General features: G+C 37.0%; 2 protein-coding genes across 6 annotated transcripts in view; one reads left to right on the top strand and one right to left on the bottom strand.

Moving 5' to 3' along the window:
• FOXN2 (forkhead box N2) overlaps positions 1 to 65 on the bottom strand; it is a 118587-nt gene extending 118522 nt beyond the window's left edge. Inside the window, exon 1 of the mRNA XM_039341426.1 lies at positions 6 to 65. The gene's annotated coding sequence lies outside the window, so the exon portion shown is untranslated. The remainder of the gene's footprint in view (positions 1 to 5) is intronic.
• A 909-nt stretch (positions 66 to 974) lies between these two features.
• LOC120307121 (F-box only protein 11-like) overlaps positions 975 to 19451 on the top strand; it is a 70092-nt gene continuing 51615 nt past the window's right edge. Inside the window, exons 1-2 of one of the 5 annotated variants that reach the window (XM_039341422.1) lie at positions 1384 to 1490; positions 6462 to 6489. In XM_039341422.1, the coding sequence (XP_039197356.1) occupies positions 6462 to 6489 (28 nt within the window). In that variant the 5' untranslated portion in view covers positions 1384 to 1490. Of the gene's footprint in view, positions 1491 to 1582; positions 1721 to 6461; positions 6490 to 19451 lie in introns of those variants that run through there. The other 4 variants (XM_039341421.1, XM_039341419.1, XM_039341420.1 and 1 more) reach the window with 4 other exon arrangements.

Here is a 19451-nt window from a genome sequence, read left to right as displayed (position 1 = left end):
CTCACCTACTCCAGAATACTGTAGTATCCAAACAGACGGGAAGAAAGTCATCCGGCAAGAAATATCAAGAATCCCCCCCCCCCAATTGAGACTATTTTCTAAAAATTATTTCATACCTACCCTTTTATTCTATGTTCTTTGAAATATTTTCAGCCTCCCTGAAAACCGAAGAGTCCCAGATGAGCCAAACCAAATCCTGTTTCAGAACTAAACCACTGTTTCTTTTCTGCTCCACCACCTTCCCCACTCAGGAACTGATTAATCATTTCTTTGGAGCTGAGATAATCATTTATAATAACTACATTACTATCATCCCATGCTCCTTCACTTCACTCTCGAAAAAACGAAATTCTTATATTTCTCTGTCAGGAACACTGTTTTGGAACTCTTTGTACCTTTGACCCAGTTCTAAGACGGAACCCCATTTGCTCTCTCCCTTTCCTGAACCTCGAGTTCAGTTCTGGACAAATTAGAGACTTTTCTGCCCTGAACCACTCTCTCAAGCCTTCCCCGTACTTCTTTGGCCTCCCGCTTCTCAGCTTTTTATACAGCCCCCTTTTTCTGCGGCCTCCTCCTGCCACCCTACCCCGCCGTCTCTCCTCCCACTAGTTTTCTCAGCTTCCTCCCTCCCTCCCTCTCCGCTCCTTTTTTTTTCTCCACCTCCTCAATACCAGCCGCCCCTCGGCCTGAACATGCAAGCCTCGCCACCATTGGCCAAACAGCCTCATCCTTTCCATGCGGGATGCGCTGATTGGATGAGCCAAGGCTTGTCGCCTTGCCCGTTGTGAGAGTGTAGAGAGGGACGGAGAGAGGGAGGGCCTTTTTTTCCTCCTCCCCCCCCCTCTCTCCCTCTGTCTCTCTCGCTCTCTGGCGGTGTCCATGGCTCCTCCTGCCACGGAGAGGCGACGGACTTAAGCCGAAGCCGGGCCGGCTGTGGGTGACTCCCTTGAGAGAGACCTTCTTGGGGGGGCTGGGGAGGGGTGGGAGGGAAAAGCGCGAGCTCCCGAGCAGGGGGAAGGGGGTCACCAGCGGCACGAGCATCCCCCTCGTTAACCGCCGCCGGCGGAGGAGAGACCCGGGCGGCAACGGAGGCATAGGAGGAGGCGCCTTCCTTTTCTCTGAGCGAGCTCCTCTGGGCCGGTCTCCTCAGCCAGGAAACCTTCCTTCCCCCTCTCCTCCTCCTCCTCCTCCCCCACCTCCCCTCCCCAAGTCTCGTTGCCGGAGGAGCGACCCCCTCTCCTCCCCCCGCCCGAACCGGCAAATGAACTCGGTCCGAGCCGCCAACAGGAGACCCAGGCGAGTGTCCAGGCCGCGCCCGGTGCAGCAGCCGCCGCCGCCACCGCCTCCTCCTGTTCAGCCGCCTCAGCAGCAGCAGCCACTGCAACTGCCGCCGCCACCTCCACCGCCACCGCCACCGCCGCCGGAGAGGAACAACAACAACGCCGTAGCTGCCGCCGCCGCCGCAGCCGCTATCGCAGCTGGGGAACGGGGTAAGAGAAAGGGAGGGAGGGAGGGGCGGCAAGGGCAAGGGCGGCAAAGGGGCGCGGGCAGAGGAAAGACGGCGAAGCGGGTGGGGTTCCTTTTCCCACCCCACCCCTCTGCAAGCGGAGGATACGCTCTCCCCGTTCCGAGGACCTGTTAGGGACATATAGGCCGCGCTTTGTTTGGCTCGGGCCCTCGTTGAGGTTTGGGTTGCCAATAAACCACGGGTTCCTCTCAGGTACTTTTGGGTTGGGTTGGGGGGTTCGAATGGAGAGCACAGAGCCTCCTCTCGGTTGCCCAAGGAGAAAGAAAAGGGGAGAGTAAGAGGACGAAGAGGCCCGGGTCCTTTCCACCTTCTCCTCGGTGGTTTATTTTAGCTGTGGGAGGAAAAAGCTTCCCCTTGTGTCCGGGACACGGTGTGTATCCCAGTAACTTGTGTTGACACCTTTCCTTTTATTCTCTTAATCATCTCCTCCTCCGCTCTCCCCTCCCTCTCCCCCCTCGTTTTTCTCTCTTTTTGTAATGGTGTCTCATGGAGACAAGAACTGCTCTCTCTCACCCCCTCCCCTTCCTCTTCCCCTCTCTCTCTCCTCCCTCGCCCTGCCCCAGTGTTTTTGCTGCGCAGTTTGCATGGCTTTAGTTACCCGGACCCTGAAGGAAAAAATGATCCGCGATAGGGAAGTGTTCGGAGGGTGGCATGAAAGAAAGGAATTGCAGACCCTCATCCCTACATAGGCGGCGTTTTTGTCGGGGTAGATCATCGGCCATTTATTTATCTGCTTCTCTTTCCCCTTCTCGCCCCCTTCAGTCTGTCGCACCACTCTCACACACTGGCCTAAATAAAAATCCACAAATATTTGTTCCTGGTGTCAGCCTGCTGCGGGTGGCGGTAGAGAAACCTTCGTCGTTTTTCGCGCGTGTGAAGGTTTCAGTTCCCTGCTTGTAGGTCGGGGCCTAGCATAAAAATATTAGATTGAGACCAATTAGACAAGCACCATTGTTTGAAAGAATTGGAAATGTAATCATGAAAGGGATTCCTGTTTTCTTTCTTTCTCTAATAGAAGATTTATATGATCACTGGAAAAATTAAATAAAACCCAGATCTGGGTGTCTGGGGGCGGGGAAAAGTGTTGGAAAAGGAGGAGGAGGGCGATCATTTTCTCTCTAGGCTGCGTAACTGTTGCCATATTAATTGGCTAGGTTTCTCTCCCAGTGTTGGTGTGCTGTCGTCGCAGGGTTATTTTCTAAAGGAGAAGAACGGGTGGGATCGTAGGAGACATTTTGCATGTATTATCCATTGGGCTGGATTTTAATTTTTTATGCACAGTGTGTCGCACCTTTCTCATGATAAAAGGAGAATGACCTATGATATTGGTCGGTTAATAAAACACCTTTAGCTGTTGTTAGAGGAATGTCTTTTGTTTGCGTATGTAAGAATAATTTACTAAGGACAAAATGATAGATTTCGGAAGTACATGGTGATACAGTATTTTTTTTTTAAAAAGATGTAATTGTGGGATTGTTAACTCTGAATTTGTTCATAAAGAATCCTAAAATGCTTTTAATTCAGCTCTATTCCCCACATTCATCCAATCAAGAATGTTGCAGAAACCAGATTATTTTTAAAAAATGTGGGTTTTTTTGGCTAACTATAGGGTTTGTGTAAAACTTAAAAATAATTCTGATATCAATTACATAATTAGTAATATTCTAATATACCATTTGAAACAAAATCACTTCCTCCTTCTGAATATCATGTTATAGACTTTTTTCTTTCGGATTTATATAAAAAGTTTCTAAATAGTTTAGCAAATTTTGTAAATAATGAAAATTATAACTAAAGTAACATTGCATTTCATTTACTTACTGCTTGACTGAGAATTGTAACATAAATTAACTAGATATTAGATCTCAGAAGTAGCAGTCAAGCAGTATAGTTTAGCGCCTGGAAATTATGTTTCCTGTAACACATTAAAATTGGATAATATCCTTGTGTTTATATCAAACATAAATATTCATGCTGCAACTAAGACAAAAAGGAGTATATCTAGTTAATCATAGCAGGTCAGATAAAGAATATTTTATGAAGCTAGATCACTAATTAACACATAGAAGACTTTTATTTCATTGATTGAAGAAGTGTTAGAGTAGCAAATTTATAAAAATGTAACTTTAAAGTGCTTCTTAATAAGATTTTAATCTATTATTAAAAGTCTTTAGCTAATAGCATGTTTTCCTTTAGTTTTGGTTTTCTGGTATTTTAAATTTCTATTTAAATCTTTAAGGCATTTGGCCTAAGTATGTATATATTATGTATGTATGTATGTATGTATGTATATGTATGTATGTATGTATGTATGTATTTACTGCCCAACTTATGGTTCAGACATGAATAAGATATTTAATAAGACTTGAGTTGTAAGAATGTTACAAAATCAATTTGTTCCCTAAATCTATTTAATAGAAAACCTACCAAGGGAATGGTTGACAGGAATTTTAAGAGAAACCACCCAAGTGAAAGAGTAAATGTAAGATACAGTTATTAACATATAATAAGATAAAAGGGTAAATTACATTCCCTGTAAAAATTAACAAATTTTAGATCTACATCATACTCCAGAATCAATACTTTATTCATTAAAGTTTAAAAAACTTGAATTTAGCTTGGTTTGAATGTTCAAAGGATAATGATAATTTCATTATATAAATGATTTAGTTGACAGGTTTGGAATGAAGTATTTATTTTCTTGCTCAATGCATTGTCAAAATAGTGATGATTTGGATTCAAGAGGAACATATTCAATCTTGGTAACTTGCAGATATTTTTAAAAAAATGCAGTTATGTGCAAATCTTGAGCATTGTCCAAAGCATAAGTGAATTATACAGTACTGAATTGATGATTCTGATCTTTCCTTATTTATTCCAAATTAACAGCTATCTTCAAAATATCCTTGAATCAGTTATTTTGAAATAAGGAAAAATGATAATAAAGAAGTATTTTTTTTTACTAAAGATAAATGTAAAAAGGTTGTTAACATGGTATTTTGAAGAGTTTTATTTTACAGATTTAGAGTGCTAAATAAGCAATAGTTATTTAATTTCACAAAAAGATGCCCACACAACCCAATTTCTCTATAATATAGTTACTTTGTTAGCTTCTAGACAATATTTACATATCACTAGTTCCTCCCAATGTATTGATTTATTTATCTTTTAATATAAATTACGTGTAGCCAATCAAAAGCAGTATTGCTAAAGGAGTGTTGGTTGATGACTTCCATGTTTCAATGCATGTTCCAGCATGCATTCTGATACTAATATGAATAGTTTTTATTTTAGTAAATAATATATAGCTGACATCTGTATCTGCATATGGCGCTCTTTAGCTTAGTTGTGGTGATAGAATAAAATCTGGATTTTTTTTAAATTTGGCCTTTTTAAGTTTGATCTTAAAGTAATTATTATTTAAATTCTGCAGTTAATTTTTTAAAATTGATTTCAATTTAATAATTCTATCAGCCATGAAAATGTGTGTGTGTGTGTGTGTGTGTGTGTGTGTGTAAATATAAATAAATAAATAAAAATAGTTGGTTCTTCATAAATAAATAGAATATAAATTCGTATGAATTGTGTAACTCAACATAGTCTTTGTTTTAATATTAATTTTTTTAGCCTAGTGCATTTTGTCCACTTTTGCTTGTATGAAGCACTATGATTCATGTGAGTTGGTCTGTAGATAGCTATAGAACAATATAATAGAATTTGCTACAGATAAATCAGTATTTCATACATACCTGATAAATCAAAAGTAAATTCAAATTTAATTTATGCAAAAGGTTTCATACTTAATATGTGATGTATTTTCAGTATTAAAAATATAACTGCAGATACTTACATAAGAATATATGCTGACGGGAGGGTGGAGCTCCAACACCTCAAATGGTGACAGATGTAGCCTTTGATTTTATATTAAGATTTATTGGCAGTGGTACATAAGAGGAAGTTCTCTTTCACAGTATACCAGATATGATGCTCATTTCACAATGCTAAAATAAAAGTGAAATAATTAGAAGACAACTTCATGAAGCCAGATATGTACAGACTGAAAAGTATTTATCTGCACTGAATAAACTTTTAAGATTTCTAATTCAAACAAAATGCATATATGTGTTTTTTTATATTACCTAATTGCTATAATCACCTATTTGAGAGGGGAAATTGCATATATGAATTCAATACAGTGACAATGTATTTTTCATTAGGTTTGATGTTATTTGTATATATTTGCCAGAATCTGCACTTAAAAATAAATTTTGCATCTATTCCAATGGTTCTCAACCTGTGGGTCGGGACCCCATTTGGGGTTGAACGACCATTTCACTGGGGTCGCCAAACAACACAGTCCGCCATTTTTTCCCCCTTTTCCTTAGCTGTGCTACTCCCTTTTATTCTATTGGCTTTTGAAAGCCAATAGAATAGACTCTCTTGAATAGAGTCTAATTCTATTAGCTTTCAAAAGCCAATAGGAATTGTCCAGGCTGTCTCTGCCCTGCTGAGCCCGCCAAAAGTCCCATTCTGCAAACGGTGCTGCACCAGTTGAGTAGTCCTCGACTTACAACCGGTTGGGGGTCGCGGCATTAAAAAGGTTGAGAACCACTGATCTATTCTTTCATGGAAAACAGATTTCCTGAATACATATTCCATTTAAAAAGTTAGAATTAAGCAGTATTTTTAACAGCAAGTTCTCTCTCTCTCTCTCTCTCTCTCCCTCCCTCCCTCCCTCCCTCCCTCCCTCTCTCTCTCTCTCTCTCTCACACACACACACACATACACAGAGAGGGGGGGAGAGATTGAGATTAAAATGGAAGTAAAAACTGAAATAAAACTCTGGTTGTACATATTTTGTTCTACATGAATCTAAAAAATAGGCTGTTTTAACATAGTAATTTGTAAAACTCAGACACATTTCTGTTTTTAGATGATTTGTGAAAGTTGCTGGCAAAAAGGTTAGTAACTTCTGTTATATATTTAGCTTTAGGCCAGTCTAGTAGATGCTATGTAACCTATGCATTTCAATTATCGTTAAAAAAGCCAATAATCAAATATCTCAAACACTTTTGAAATCAGTGATTGTTGCAGAATAATTGCTGAATTGTTTAATTATTCCTTGAGTTACTTCACATTATTTTAATATATACATATATTGGACTTATAGAAGAGAAACTGAAAGTTATAGAATGCTCTGTTTTCATTTATGCATTTCATTCACTCAAGGACCTGTCTATTTCTAACGCTAGAGCTAAAGCCTATGTCCTAAAAATCTCAAGTACCTGTACTGGATTTGGAATGAGTATTGAATGAGATGTCTTTACTGACTGCTGTCTATTTCCTGTGTTTACATAGACGATGAAATACACTGTTTTTCAATGGCTTATGATTCCCACAATTTTATGAATGTAATAGATGAATATTAATGTATCTTATGCCATTGAGGATCTCTTAAGCAATATAGGCTGTATAAAGTGACCATAGACAAATATATAAATGTAGAACTATATGTATTTGGCTTCAGGTAATGAAATTATCCAGCCCTGTATTCCACAATGATATAGTTACATTTTCAGTTGATTTATAAATCATGGATGGATAATACATGGCCTGATCATAATGCTGTTTTTACATATATATTTTTTAATATTTGCTTAACTAGATAGGTAAAGTCTGTTTTGATTTTTTAAAAAGAAAAATCACACCTATTTAATTTAAACAACCAGCTCTTGTAAATATCGTCCAACGTACAGTTAGAACAATGAATAAATATAGGAATAAAAAATAATATGCAGGCTAGGCTCACACTTCATATTGAGACATAATGCAGTTTTTGATTCAGCTTAGTGTATACAGTATGTCACATGTGCTAGAAATATGTGATTTTGTATATTGTACAACTTAGCCAATCATGTTTTATTCAACAAACTTACTGCTATAAAATAACTGCAATAAAATAACTTACTGCTTAATGTAATTGTATGCATTCTACTATCAACAGATGGGGAGATTTTTTTCTGATATAAAGATAAAGGAGAAGTTACTGTTTCTGCTAAAATGTTGCCACTTTATTAAGTGAATGTTTGCTATGGAATGCCCATTATACTTGGTATGTTAGAAAATAAATGTTTAAAATGCAAAGTAAATGTTTCCTCTGTCCAGTTTTGGGGGCAGTGCTCATCTTCGTTTCTTAGCTGAGGAGCCAGCGTTGTCCAAAGTCTTTTCCATGGCCATGTGGCCAGCATGATTATACACCAAGGCGCACAGAATGCTATTACCTTCCCATCACAGTGGTACATATTTATCTATTTGCATTTGCAAGCTTTAGAACTGTAAGATGGGTAGGAGTTGTAGCAAGCAACAGGAGCTCACCCTGTCATGCAGTGCTTGGGTCTTGAACCTGGGCTGTCAGTTTTCCAGCTGACCCCCTCAGTATCTTTAACTGCTGAGCCACAACACCCCTGTTTAAAATGTAGAAGGTCACTTATATTATGTTCATGCAAAATTTAAAACAACAAAGTTATTACTGAAGTAATTATAGAGCCAGTTTTCAGTATTTTGATGTGGCAGATCATTTTTCTCAGTTTCTGTGGTTTGGGGTAGTATCAAAAGTAATAAAAGGCTTTTATTTATTTCATTCACCTATCTTATGAACCATAACCTCATGCAGCTTAAAAACAGCAATAAAGACAGTAAAAACATAACTATCATAAAACTCTCAATATCACTGGAAAAAACACACTCCCAAACATCAACAAACAGCTTTACTGGGCTCCAGCCTCAGTCAGTTCTACTCCAACATTTGTGGAAAATGCAGGTCTTCTAGGCTTTCTAGAAAGCAAGGAGAGTAGGTGCCTGCCAGATCTCTGGGGGAAAGGTGTACCAAAGGGCATGAGTAGCTATCAAGAAGGCACACTGCCTAGATACCACTAGATGACAACATTTAATGAAAGGGACCTGGAGTGTGACCATCCTATCTGACCTGAGAAAGGGCAAATACTTTGAGTGAGGGGCATTGTTCACTAAAGATCTTAAGTTTTTGCTGTCAGTGAATTCCAGAATATATGTACTTTTTGGCTCATCTGAAACTTAGTGCCCAGTAGCTACTGTTACGCAGGGAAAGTTTCTGCTTTTTAGTGATGTTACTGTGGAACCTCCTAAACTTTCCAAAGAATGCCTTTTCCAGAATACAAATTTGAAATTCACTTAACTTGCCCAATTTGTAAACATTATTTATTAATCAGTTAAATTAATCGATCATAAAGTTTTAATAAGATGTGCCCTGAATTAGAAAATGAATATTTAATAAAGAAACTAACTTTAAAGAGTATATGAATATATATGTTTATCTGCTTTTATTGCTTTTCTTAACTCTCCAGAGTAAAAGATCCAACTTTTTGCACCTAGGATTGCAGATGGTGCTCACTCACAACAATTGTCTTTTTAAAAAACATTTGGCCACTTCTTTTAAATGTTGTATAATTTTGGTTAGTCCTTCTTCCATTTATGCATAGCTTGCATTGATTCTAAGAAAGTTGAAAGAGTATATGGAATGGAAGATACGTGATAGAAGCATAACTTGTGCCTGATTCGTAATACACATAAAACTGCTTTCAATATACAGTGGGGCAAAAAAGTATTTAGTCAGCCACCAATTGTGCAAGTTCTCCCACTTAAAAAGATGAGAGAGGCCTGTAATTGTCATCATAGGTAGACCTCAACTATGAGAGACAACATGAGAAAATAAATCCAGACAATCACATTGTCTGATTTGGAAAGAATGTATTTGCAAATTATGGTGGAAAATAAGTATTTGGTCACCTACAAACAAGCAAGATTTCTGGCTCTCACAAACCTGTAACTTCTTCTTTAAGAGGCTCCTCTGTCCTCCACTCATTACCTGTATTAATGGCACCTGTTTGAACTTGTTATCAGTATAAAAGACACCTGTCCACAACCTCAAACAGTCACACTCCAAACCCCACTATGGTGAAGACCAAAGAGCTGTCGAAGGACACCAGAAACAAAATTGTAGACCTGCACCAGGCTGGGAAGACTGAATCTGCAATAGGCAAGCAGCTTGGTGTGAAGAAATCAACTGTGGGAGCAATAATTAGAAAATGGAAGACACACAAGACACTGATAATCTCCCTCGATCTGGGGCTCCATGCAAGATCTCACCCCGTGGGGTCAACATGATCACAAGAACAGTGAGCAAAAATCCCAGAACCACACGGGGGGGGGGGTGGAGAATGACCTGCAGAGAGCTGGGACCAACGAAACAAAGGCAACCATCAGTAACACACTACGCCGCCAGGGACTCAGATCCTGCAGTGCCAGATGTGTCCTCCTGCTTAAGCCAGTACATGTCCGGGCCCATCTGAAGTTTGCTAGACAGCATTTGGATGATCCAGAAGAGGATTGGGAGAATGTCCTATGGTCAGATGAAACCAAAGTAGAACTGTTTGGTAGAAACACAACTCGTCGTGTTTGGAGGAGAGAGAATGCTGAGTTGCATCCAAAGAACACCATATCTACTGTGAAGCATGGGGTGGCAACATCATGCTTTGGGGCTGTTTCTCTGCAAAGGGACCAGGACGACTGATCCGTGTACAGGAAAGAATGAATGGGGCCACATATCGTGTGTTTTTGAGTGCAAACCTCCTTCCATCAGCAAGGGCATTGAAGATGAAACGTGGCTGGGTCTTTCAGCATGACAATGATCCCAAACACACCGCCCGGGGAACGAAGGAGTGGCTTCATAAGCATTTCAAGGTCTGGAGTGGCCTAGCCAGTCTCCAGATCTCAACCCCATAGAAAACCTTTGGAGGGAGTTGAAAGTCCGTGTTGCCCAACGACAGCCCCAAAACATCACTGCTCTAGAGGAGATCTCCATGGAGGAATGGGCCAACATACCAGCAACAGTGTGTGCCAACCTTGTGAAGACTTTCAGAAAACGTTTGACCTCTGTCATTGCCAACAAAGGATATATAACAAAGTATTGAGATGAACTTTTGATATTGACCAAATACTTATTTTCCACCATAATTTGCAAATAAATTCTTTCCAAATCAGACAATGTGATTGTCTGGATTTGTTTTCTCATTTTGTCTCTCATAGTTGAGGTCTACCTATGATGACAATTACAGGCCTCTCTAATCTTTTTAAGTAGGAGAACTTGCACAATTGGTGGTTGACTGAATACTTTTTTGCCCCACTGTATTCCAGAATGTAACAGATACATAGATAAATAATATGAATTTATTATTAAATAAACACCTGCACAAAACATCTGTTTGATAAGCTTCTGAATAAGTTGCTGTTGAACTCCTGGTCCTTTGGCTCTATTTCTATGGTGAGACAAAACAGCAAGTCTACAAATGTGACTCCCATGAAACAAAAGACTTTAAGTAGCATTAAGAATATATGTGAAAATGCACAATATTATCTGGCAACAGTGCAAAAGTACTGTGCTTAGGAGATGATGGCAGGCAATATAGACATTATAAATTGGAATCTGGATTTTATATCCTATACGATTAAAAAAAATTATAGTCTACTTTCCAGCACTAATATGTCACTCAGGATGGCTGATAAAAATTAGAGCTACTTGCACTTATAAAATGCTATTTTATAAGATTTTGAATATAATGAAATTAGGCAGCAAAAATTTGATAAATGTTTAAGATATTTTACTGTCTGATAAATATCAGAAAAGCAAACTATTTGATATTTTATGTAAAAAGCAAATCTTTGGATGATAAGGTAATAATGTTTATTATAGGTTAATTCATAAGGAACTTTTCTTAAACATACCTTATTGGAATGAAGTAGATTTTGTTAAAAGGCTTTCTTCTTGAATTACTTACTGAGGAGTAAGACTAGAGTAATGTCATTTGGAATCTCCCCTCCAACATCAAAATCTCAGCCCTCATATTCAGTAAATAGAATGCTGATTCCCAGCAAGAAATACTTAAGAGGCCATTAGATTCCAAGAGTAATTGGGGGGTCAAAGTAATGAAAGCAGTATTATAATGTAAGCCCCATCTCTTTTTTGTCTGCATTATGTTATATAGACACATCCCAAAAGGCAGAACTGCTTTCATTGTTTTGACAAAAGTAGCAGAAGATTGCAGATACCACTATTAAAGGCTGTTGATTTTCAGAGTAATACTTGGTGCAAGATTGCATAAATGAAATCATGTTTTTCTTTATTAAACTTATCTAATTTTCCCCATCTGGTTACTTTCTAAAGTGTTGAGTTTAATGAGGTTAGCTAAGGATAAACTTTAATATATTTGAAAGGTACTGGACTTTAGAAAGTTTGCCTCTGTTTATACTACCCCAGGGTTTCTGTATCTAGTTGAAGACAAGATATTCATTTAAAGTTCTGACAAACTCTGATGTTTGACTTTTAGATTTCCCTCACTGGATATCAAAACTTAACAATGAAGTGGAAATTGCATTCATAAATACATCTAAGGAGGTTTTCAGTCATCCGATTCATAGGCAACTGGACTTGCTTTGTTTTTCCTTGAAGATGTTTCGCTTCTCATTCAAGAACTGAAGAAGCTTCTTAGATAAGAAGCAAAACATCTTCAAGGAAAAACAAAGCAAGTCCAGTTGCCTTTTGAAAAAGCACCTTTGGGACTTTCATAAATACCTATGCAGACCAGATTTAGAGATAGATGAAACCATGTATTTATAGTCTTTGTCACTTTCCCGTATTTTCCATTTTGTTTCTATTTTCATCTCCAGGAAAAAATCATTTAACTTTTTAAAATGTAAACTAGTACTGTGCTGGAATGTTTGGAAAATAAGGAAAATGTATATATACCTAAGATTCAATCCATGTGCTGATTTAGTATATATATGAATAAATGTGATACAGTTGATATACCTTCCATAATCTATCTAGCTCATATCAAATGTAACAATGTGATAGATACATTTAAAATAAATAAGATGTAAGATGTGTATTAGTATTTAAGTATTTAATTCCCCATTGTCCTGACCAGTATAAATAGAATCACAATTTAGTTGGTCTGTACAATGGAGAACATTAAGGTGCTATGCCAAGAGAGGCTGAGTAGGAACTATATAGTTGAGATTTCTATGGTGTTGCTTGTTAACTATGTTGATTCAAAATGTATTGCTTTTAAGTTAACAATTGTATGAAAAATTAATTAAAACTTGGTTATCCTACATATGATATTATAAACTTAGGTTATTACATTAATGACAACCAATGTAATCCAAAATTAGGCTTTTTTCATATTTATATAGCTTTTGTATAATTCTCTATGCTACCTTTAATTGCTTTCCAAAAGAATTTGTTTTGAAGTGGGTGGTGGATTGTTTGGAATAGATCTATATAATTAATTTGAGTGGATAAAGGTTGACATATAGCCAATAAAATTTACTTAGGAGCAGTAGTTGTTTAAAACTAGCTGTTAATTCTAGCTCCTTCTGAATACAAAATGCGCATTTCAAATTTCAATTAATTCTAACTCTTTGGAAACATTAACATGTCTGAAATGTTAACCAAGGCATATTATGCTAAAAATGGAAATCTGTTTAAAGTTTAGTATTTTAATCAAGTAATTAAACTCTTTTATAGTTTTTTTTAATGGAACAAACTCTTAAAATAAATTGTGTATAATCTTTGTATAATCTTTGTATCTTAAAATTCATGATTGTAGTGTAGAACGTTTTTATGAATAAAGAGACAGGAAATAACATTCCGTGGCTTTTTTTTTTTTTTTTTGCCACTGATGCTGCTTCAAGTGGTGTAATTGAGTGAAGATCACCTCAGATGGGGACTGCAGCCAAGAAATTAAAAGACGCTTGCTCCTGGGGAGGAAAGCTATGGCAAATCTAGATAGCATACTAAAAAGCAGAGACGTCACCCTGCCAACAAAAGTGCGTATAGTCCAGGCCATGGTTTTCCTAGTTGCAATGTATGGTTGTGAAAGTTGGACCATAAGAAAGGCTGAGCGCCAAAGAATTGAGGCCTTTAAACTATGGTGCTGGAGAAGACTCCTGCGAGTCCCTTGGACTGCAAGGCGTTCAAACCGGTCAGTCCTAGAAGAGATCAACACCGACTGCTCTTTAGAAGGCCAGATCCTGAAGTTGAAACTCAAATACTTTGGCCACCTAATGAGAAGGAAGGACTCAATGGAGAAGGGCCTAATGCTGGGAAAGATTGAGGGCAATAGAAGAATGGGACGACAGAATGAGATGGCTGGATGGAGTCACTGAAGCAGTAGGTGTGAACTTAAATGGACTCCAGAAGATGGTAGAGGATAGGAAGACTTGGGTACGTTGTCCATGGGGTCGCGATGGGTTGGACACGACTTCGCAATTAACAACAACAAATTTAGAAAAAAGGAAGCAGAATAGCCTTTTTTGAAATAGGATGGAAGAAACATCCCTGTTTGCTTAGAGCAGGGGTGTCAAACTGCTGGCCCGCGGGCTGGTTGCATCATACAGAGGCCACGCCCATTCCAGCTCCAGCAATGCAAAAAAAGTCACGACACATCACGTGAAGTGGCGAGTTTTACACTAGTGGCTTAGAGTATTCCTGATACATTTTTAGCTTCCAGCCCAACTCTTAAATTGATCCGAAACATAACTACAATGAAAATAGCTAATCCTGTTTCATTTAAATAACTAATCTTACCTTCAGTGTACTTGTGAGCATTGTATTATGCATTTCCCTAATACCGTGATCTCAATTACTTCTTTTTTTTTTTTAATTGAAAGTTTTATAAATTTTACAAAAAGACAAAAACAATACAAAACAAAAGGCAACATATACAAAAAAGAAACTAAACATTACATATATATATATATAAAAAAAAAAAAACCCCATCCCCCACCCCTCACAAAAACCCTCCCTTCCCCCCCCTGAGCTTCCCAGAGCAGAATATAGGCTTAATTAAAAATTAAGAAATAAAAATAAAAAATTAAATTAAAAAATTTATATTTATATATATATATAAAAAAAATATCTATATATATATATAAAAATAAAACTTATAAAAAAGCTATGTGATATTTTTGTATACCCAATCTAAATTGTATAAATTTTATCCATTTGTCCCAAACAGCAAGGAACTTCTCTTGCGTTTGTTGCTTTAAGAAAGCCAAAATCTTTGCCATTTCCGCCAGATAAGCTACTTTAAGTAACCATTCCTGCAATGTAGGCAAAGATTCCTTCTTCCAATATTGTCCTACTAACAGCCTAGCGGCTGTAATCAAATTTAACATCAATACAACCTCCTTTGTATCACAATCTGTAACAATGCCTAACAAAAATAATTGCGGAGTAAATTTTACCCTCCTTCTAAAAATTCTCTGGATATTCCACCATATTTTGATCCAAAATGCTTTTATCTCTCTGCATGACCACCAAATATGATAATAGGAAGCATCCTTATAACCACATCTCCAACATTTGGGTTGCACGTCAGGGTACATAAGAGACATTTTTTGTGGATCAAGGTGCCATCTATAAAACATTTTATAAAAATTCTCCCTAAGGTTCTGTGCTTGTGTAAATTTGACATTTCTCACCCAAATGGTTTCCCAAATGTCCAATGAGACTGGGACACCAAAATTCTGCGCCCATCTAATCATACAATCTTTAATTAATTCCGTTTCTGAGTCCATTTCAACTAATACCCCATAAATTCTCTTGATATGGGTTTGTCTTTGATCCTTGACTTGCTTAATAAGATTTCCATCTTCTCTAAGAAAACCCAATTTACAATCCACCTTCCATTTATCTACTAGTTGCCTATATTGAAACCAAGAATAAATAATATTTTCTTGCGCTAAATCTTCCCGTATTCTTAACTGCCAGTTTTGCCCATCCCATCTAAGTAACTGACTATAAGACACCATGTCCATTTTTACTCCTCTTTTTATTCCTTCTATCGCATGCCAAGGTATAGCCCATAATGGAACTTTAAAATCACTTTTATAATATTTTCTCCAAATCCTAAGTAAAGAAATTCTTAAAATATGAGATTTAAAGACCCAGTCCATTTTTTTATTAAATATTAAATAGGCATGCCACCCATAAAGTAAATCCCATCCCTCTAAATGAAGTATCTCAGGATTTGTCAAATTTACCCAATCACTGATTAGTGTTAAGACCACCGCATCGTAATATAATTTCAAATTTGGTACCTTAAGTCCACCCCTCTCACGGAAGTCTTGCATAATTTTAAACTTAACCCTTGGCTTTTTCCCTGCCCAAATAAATTTATTAACTCAATTACTTCTTGAGCAGCAGAGAGAAGAAGAAAGATGTGGACTGATTGGCACCTGAAACACTTTATTCACTGTTTATTCACTGTTGGCAAAGACACTATCTCTGTCCTTTCCACTTTTCAAGTGAAAGAATGGAAAATATTGCTTCCTGCTGCTTTTGAAAGAGCTCTGTGGAGCTCCAAAAGCCTGTGTGGCTTAAAATCCCCATATTTGTTTGTTTGTTAAATTTATTGGCCACCCATCTTACAAAGTAACACAGAGGCTTATAATATTAAGAGATAAAACTATGAATAAAATTCTCCAAAAATATAAATATATTATTGAATATGAAGATTGTGATACCAACACATAAGAATATCTGTATAGCTATAGGGAATTAGCAAATCAGCTGGCTGTTGTAAGCATTTCTGGAGGAGTTGGTGACTGCTGGGATCCTTCATTCTGTACAGCTTTGAGTTGCTTGTATATCTGAATTCTGCACTTGCTTTGCCCATATCACCAATTACCAATTGTACCAAGCCAATTTTCTCCTGGTGTTTCTTCTCTGTATCTTCTCTTTCTACTCTGTTGCATGACTTGACTGCAAGCTCTCATCTCAACATTCATGCCTTATGTGCCGAAAGTATTCTCTTCCTACACTTAAGTGCCAGTGTGGCCCAGCTACTACTGACTTAAAGTTTCACAGAAGGGAAAAGGGAAGGGAAAAACCTGTGTGGCAAGGCTATCTTTATAGACCTATCAGTTAGTAGAACATGCAGTATTTAATAAACTTACCTTGATTGATTTGATTTGATTTGATTGACAAGGTGGGATATGCAGCCACATTTTCCAACAAAGCATTAGGATGAATGAAATAAGCATTTTCTTGTCTAATAATGGCTGTGCAAATATATAATGCTAGGACATTATTGGTAAATAAAAAGGATGATGTTAACTTTGGTGTACTCCTGTTTCCAATTGATATAAATTTAAAACAAAATGTGTAAGCATATTGATGCCCATTGTACCACATAGCGGCCCTAATACTTGCTATGAAGAAAATTTATAGATAGGTTGGAAGTGATGGTTTTTAATATTTGCAATTTCTTAGGTCTGGTACTTCTAGCTTTTTAGATTGTTTCTAAAAATGCTAGCACTTTGATTAGGTTCAAACTGTTTGAAGTCTGTGTATGTTAACTGACTAGGGAAGAATTTTGCATTAAAATCTTTCTATTTGTTTAGTATAGACTTTTGAACTAGGTTCATTATGAATATAGTAGTTTTCTTTAACTTTTCAGTTGTAATTCTTTATGTTCTGTGTGTTTTTTTGTTCAAATCTGGAAGCTGAAAATGAAGTCTTTTAGTAAAAGGTACAAGATTTATAAGATTTGAAGAGAAAGCAGAGTATTTTTTTTTTCCCATCAGGGGAAAGCGCAGAGTATATTAAAGAGCAAGTAGTTTACTGTTTGATTTTTGTCTCCCAAGTGGTAGAACTTCAGTATTGAAGGACAGTCCTAGCTCATGCACTTTGTAGATGCCTGTGGTATAGGGACACGTAAGAGGACAAAAATGTAAAAAGAAAGTACTTTAAGACAAAACTTGAGAAAAATCATGTGACTGCATATTAGGCGTTTGACAATCAGCTTGTGTTTATGGCAGTTTTGAGTGTCCTTTGAATATGTGGCCACATTTTACAACACTGTTCCCCAAAACCGGCATTTACTTCAAGCTTTTGGCAAAACTAGCCTATAATGAACAGTGTAATTATTTTACAACCGCAGTGTTCACTTTACAACAACAGCATTCATAGATTGTAAAATTGAGTGGGCCATATGGATGATCCATTTTATGATCCATTTTTATAACAACTTAAACTATGATAGGCAGGATCCATTACAATCAAAAGTCGAGGAGTACCATGTCAATAGCACCATATATATATTCACAATGGATGACTACATACAAGAATGGCTTTCATATCTGTCTTTCTGTCTATCTACCTTCATTGCAAATTTAAACATTCAGAGTATGATTTCATGGGGAAAATAATTAAAGAACTGAGTTTAGAAATATGAAAATTTTAAGTCTTATCAGTACAATGAAAGGGATGTTAGAAAGTAGTGTTTTTAGTGGATGTTTTCTTTTTTTATGTTGTGATTTATGTTCAAATAATAAAATAAAGTAGTGGAATTGGCATTCAGCTCAAGAGTTTAATTTTTTTAAAAAAAACCTTTCCTTTTTTTGGTTAAAAATAAATCAGTATATTCTGCTTTTTAAGATTAATCCTTCCTCAGTGATATAATGAGCAGTAACTGTACAACTTTTTCAATTTCTTTGTCTACTTACACCGATGCTATATCTTTGCATTAACTTCTTAATTTTTCTCCTTTTTTAAAAAAGTTTTTAAATAAAATGATTAAATTAAAAAAGGAAGAAAAAGGAAATAATATATTTTAAAATCATGACTGATTTAGAAACAATATTATTGGAACAATATGCAGCAAATTTTAAAACTACAATTTCTAAAATGCTTAATGATGGGCAAAGTACAGATTGATTGTGTAGAATTGGTCTACTGTTTAGATACTATGTTATTCAGTATTTAGTTTTTTTTCTCATAAGAAATAAAGTAATAAAAATATAATAAATTAATGTAACTTCTAAAATTTATTTATAACTTTTTGCTAGGGATTATAAAATATGTCCCCCACATCTTTAAAATTTAGATTGTGATAATTTTAGTAACACCTAAAATATGTGATATCAATAGGGCAATTAAAAGCAATTGAGAGAAATAATTCATCAGTTCATTCTTTTATGAAGACTTTGTAAAATGGCTGAATATTATAAAAGATTGCCATGGCATGAGAGCAAAACATTGAAATGTGTCGCTTATAGATTTTCAAGCCTTTTCCTAGTTTTTGAAAATTATAACATTTGAAAGTTCAAGGTTGGATGGTGCTAGGTTAAAAAATGATACAGAAACAGCTAGGGAAATGTGGGCAGTGCAGTGTTCTGGATTGTATGCAGTTTCTTTGGTAAACTTAAGATGCTAGTCTTAAATGATCAATCAGTCTATATAACGCAGGTAGTCCTGGCTTATCAACCACTTGTTCAGTGACTGAGGTTGCAATAGTATTGAACAAGAGATACTTACGACCAGTCCTCAAAGTTTCAAGTGTTACAGCAACCCCACAGACACTTGGTTGTGATTTCAGCACATGGCAACCAGCTTGTACTTACGACAGTTGCAGCATCCCGCAGTCATGTGATCACTATTTGCCACATTCCCTGCCAGGTTCCCACAAGCAAAGTCAATGGAGAATTTGGCAGGGAAGATTGCAAGCCACTCTGGTAAGTTGCCCCACCTCACCTGGATTTCCTGTGTGCCACCCTCCTTCTCTTGGCCTTTCTGTATTCTCATATACCTGCACTCTCCTCAACCTTCCTACTCTTGTGCTACAACATAGCACCTCCTTCTCCAACTTGTAAATGGCATGCACAGGGCATCCCAGGGCTCCCCCCCCCACTGCATTTTCACGCTCCTTATCTGGGTCTCTCACCACTTCAGACAATCCTTGTTTCAATTACTATCGTAATCCAAAGACCCACCTCTCTATGCTCCATTGTATCTTTAACCTTAGAATATTCTGTTTAACAG

Source organism: Crotalus tigris, unplaced genomic scaffold (genome assembly GCF_016545835.1).
Source record: "Crotalus tigris isolate CLP2741 ecotype Arizona unplaced genomic scaffold, ASM1654583v1 scf7180000017765.3138416, whole genome shotgun sequence".
Taxonomy (NCBI): Eukaryota; Metazoa; Chordata; class Lepidosauria; order Squamata; family Viperidae; genus Crotalus; species Crotalus tigris.
This window is presented reverse-complemented; position numbering and strand designations above follow the sequence as displayed.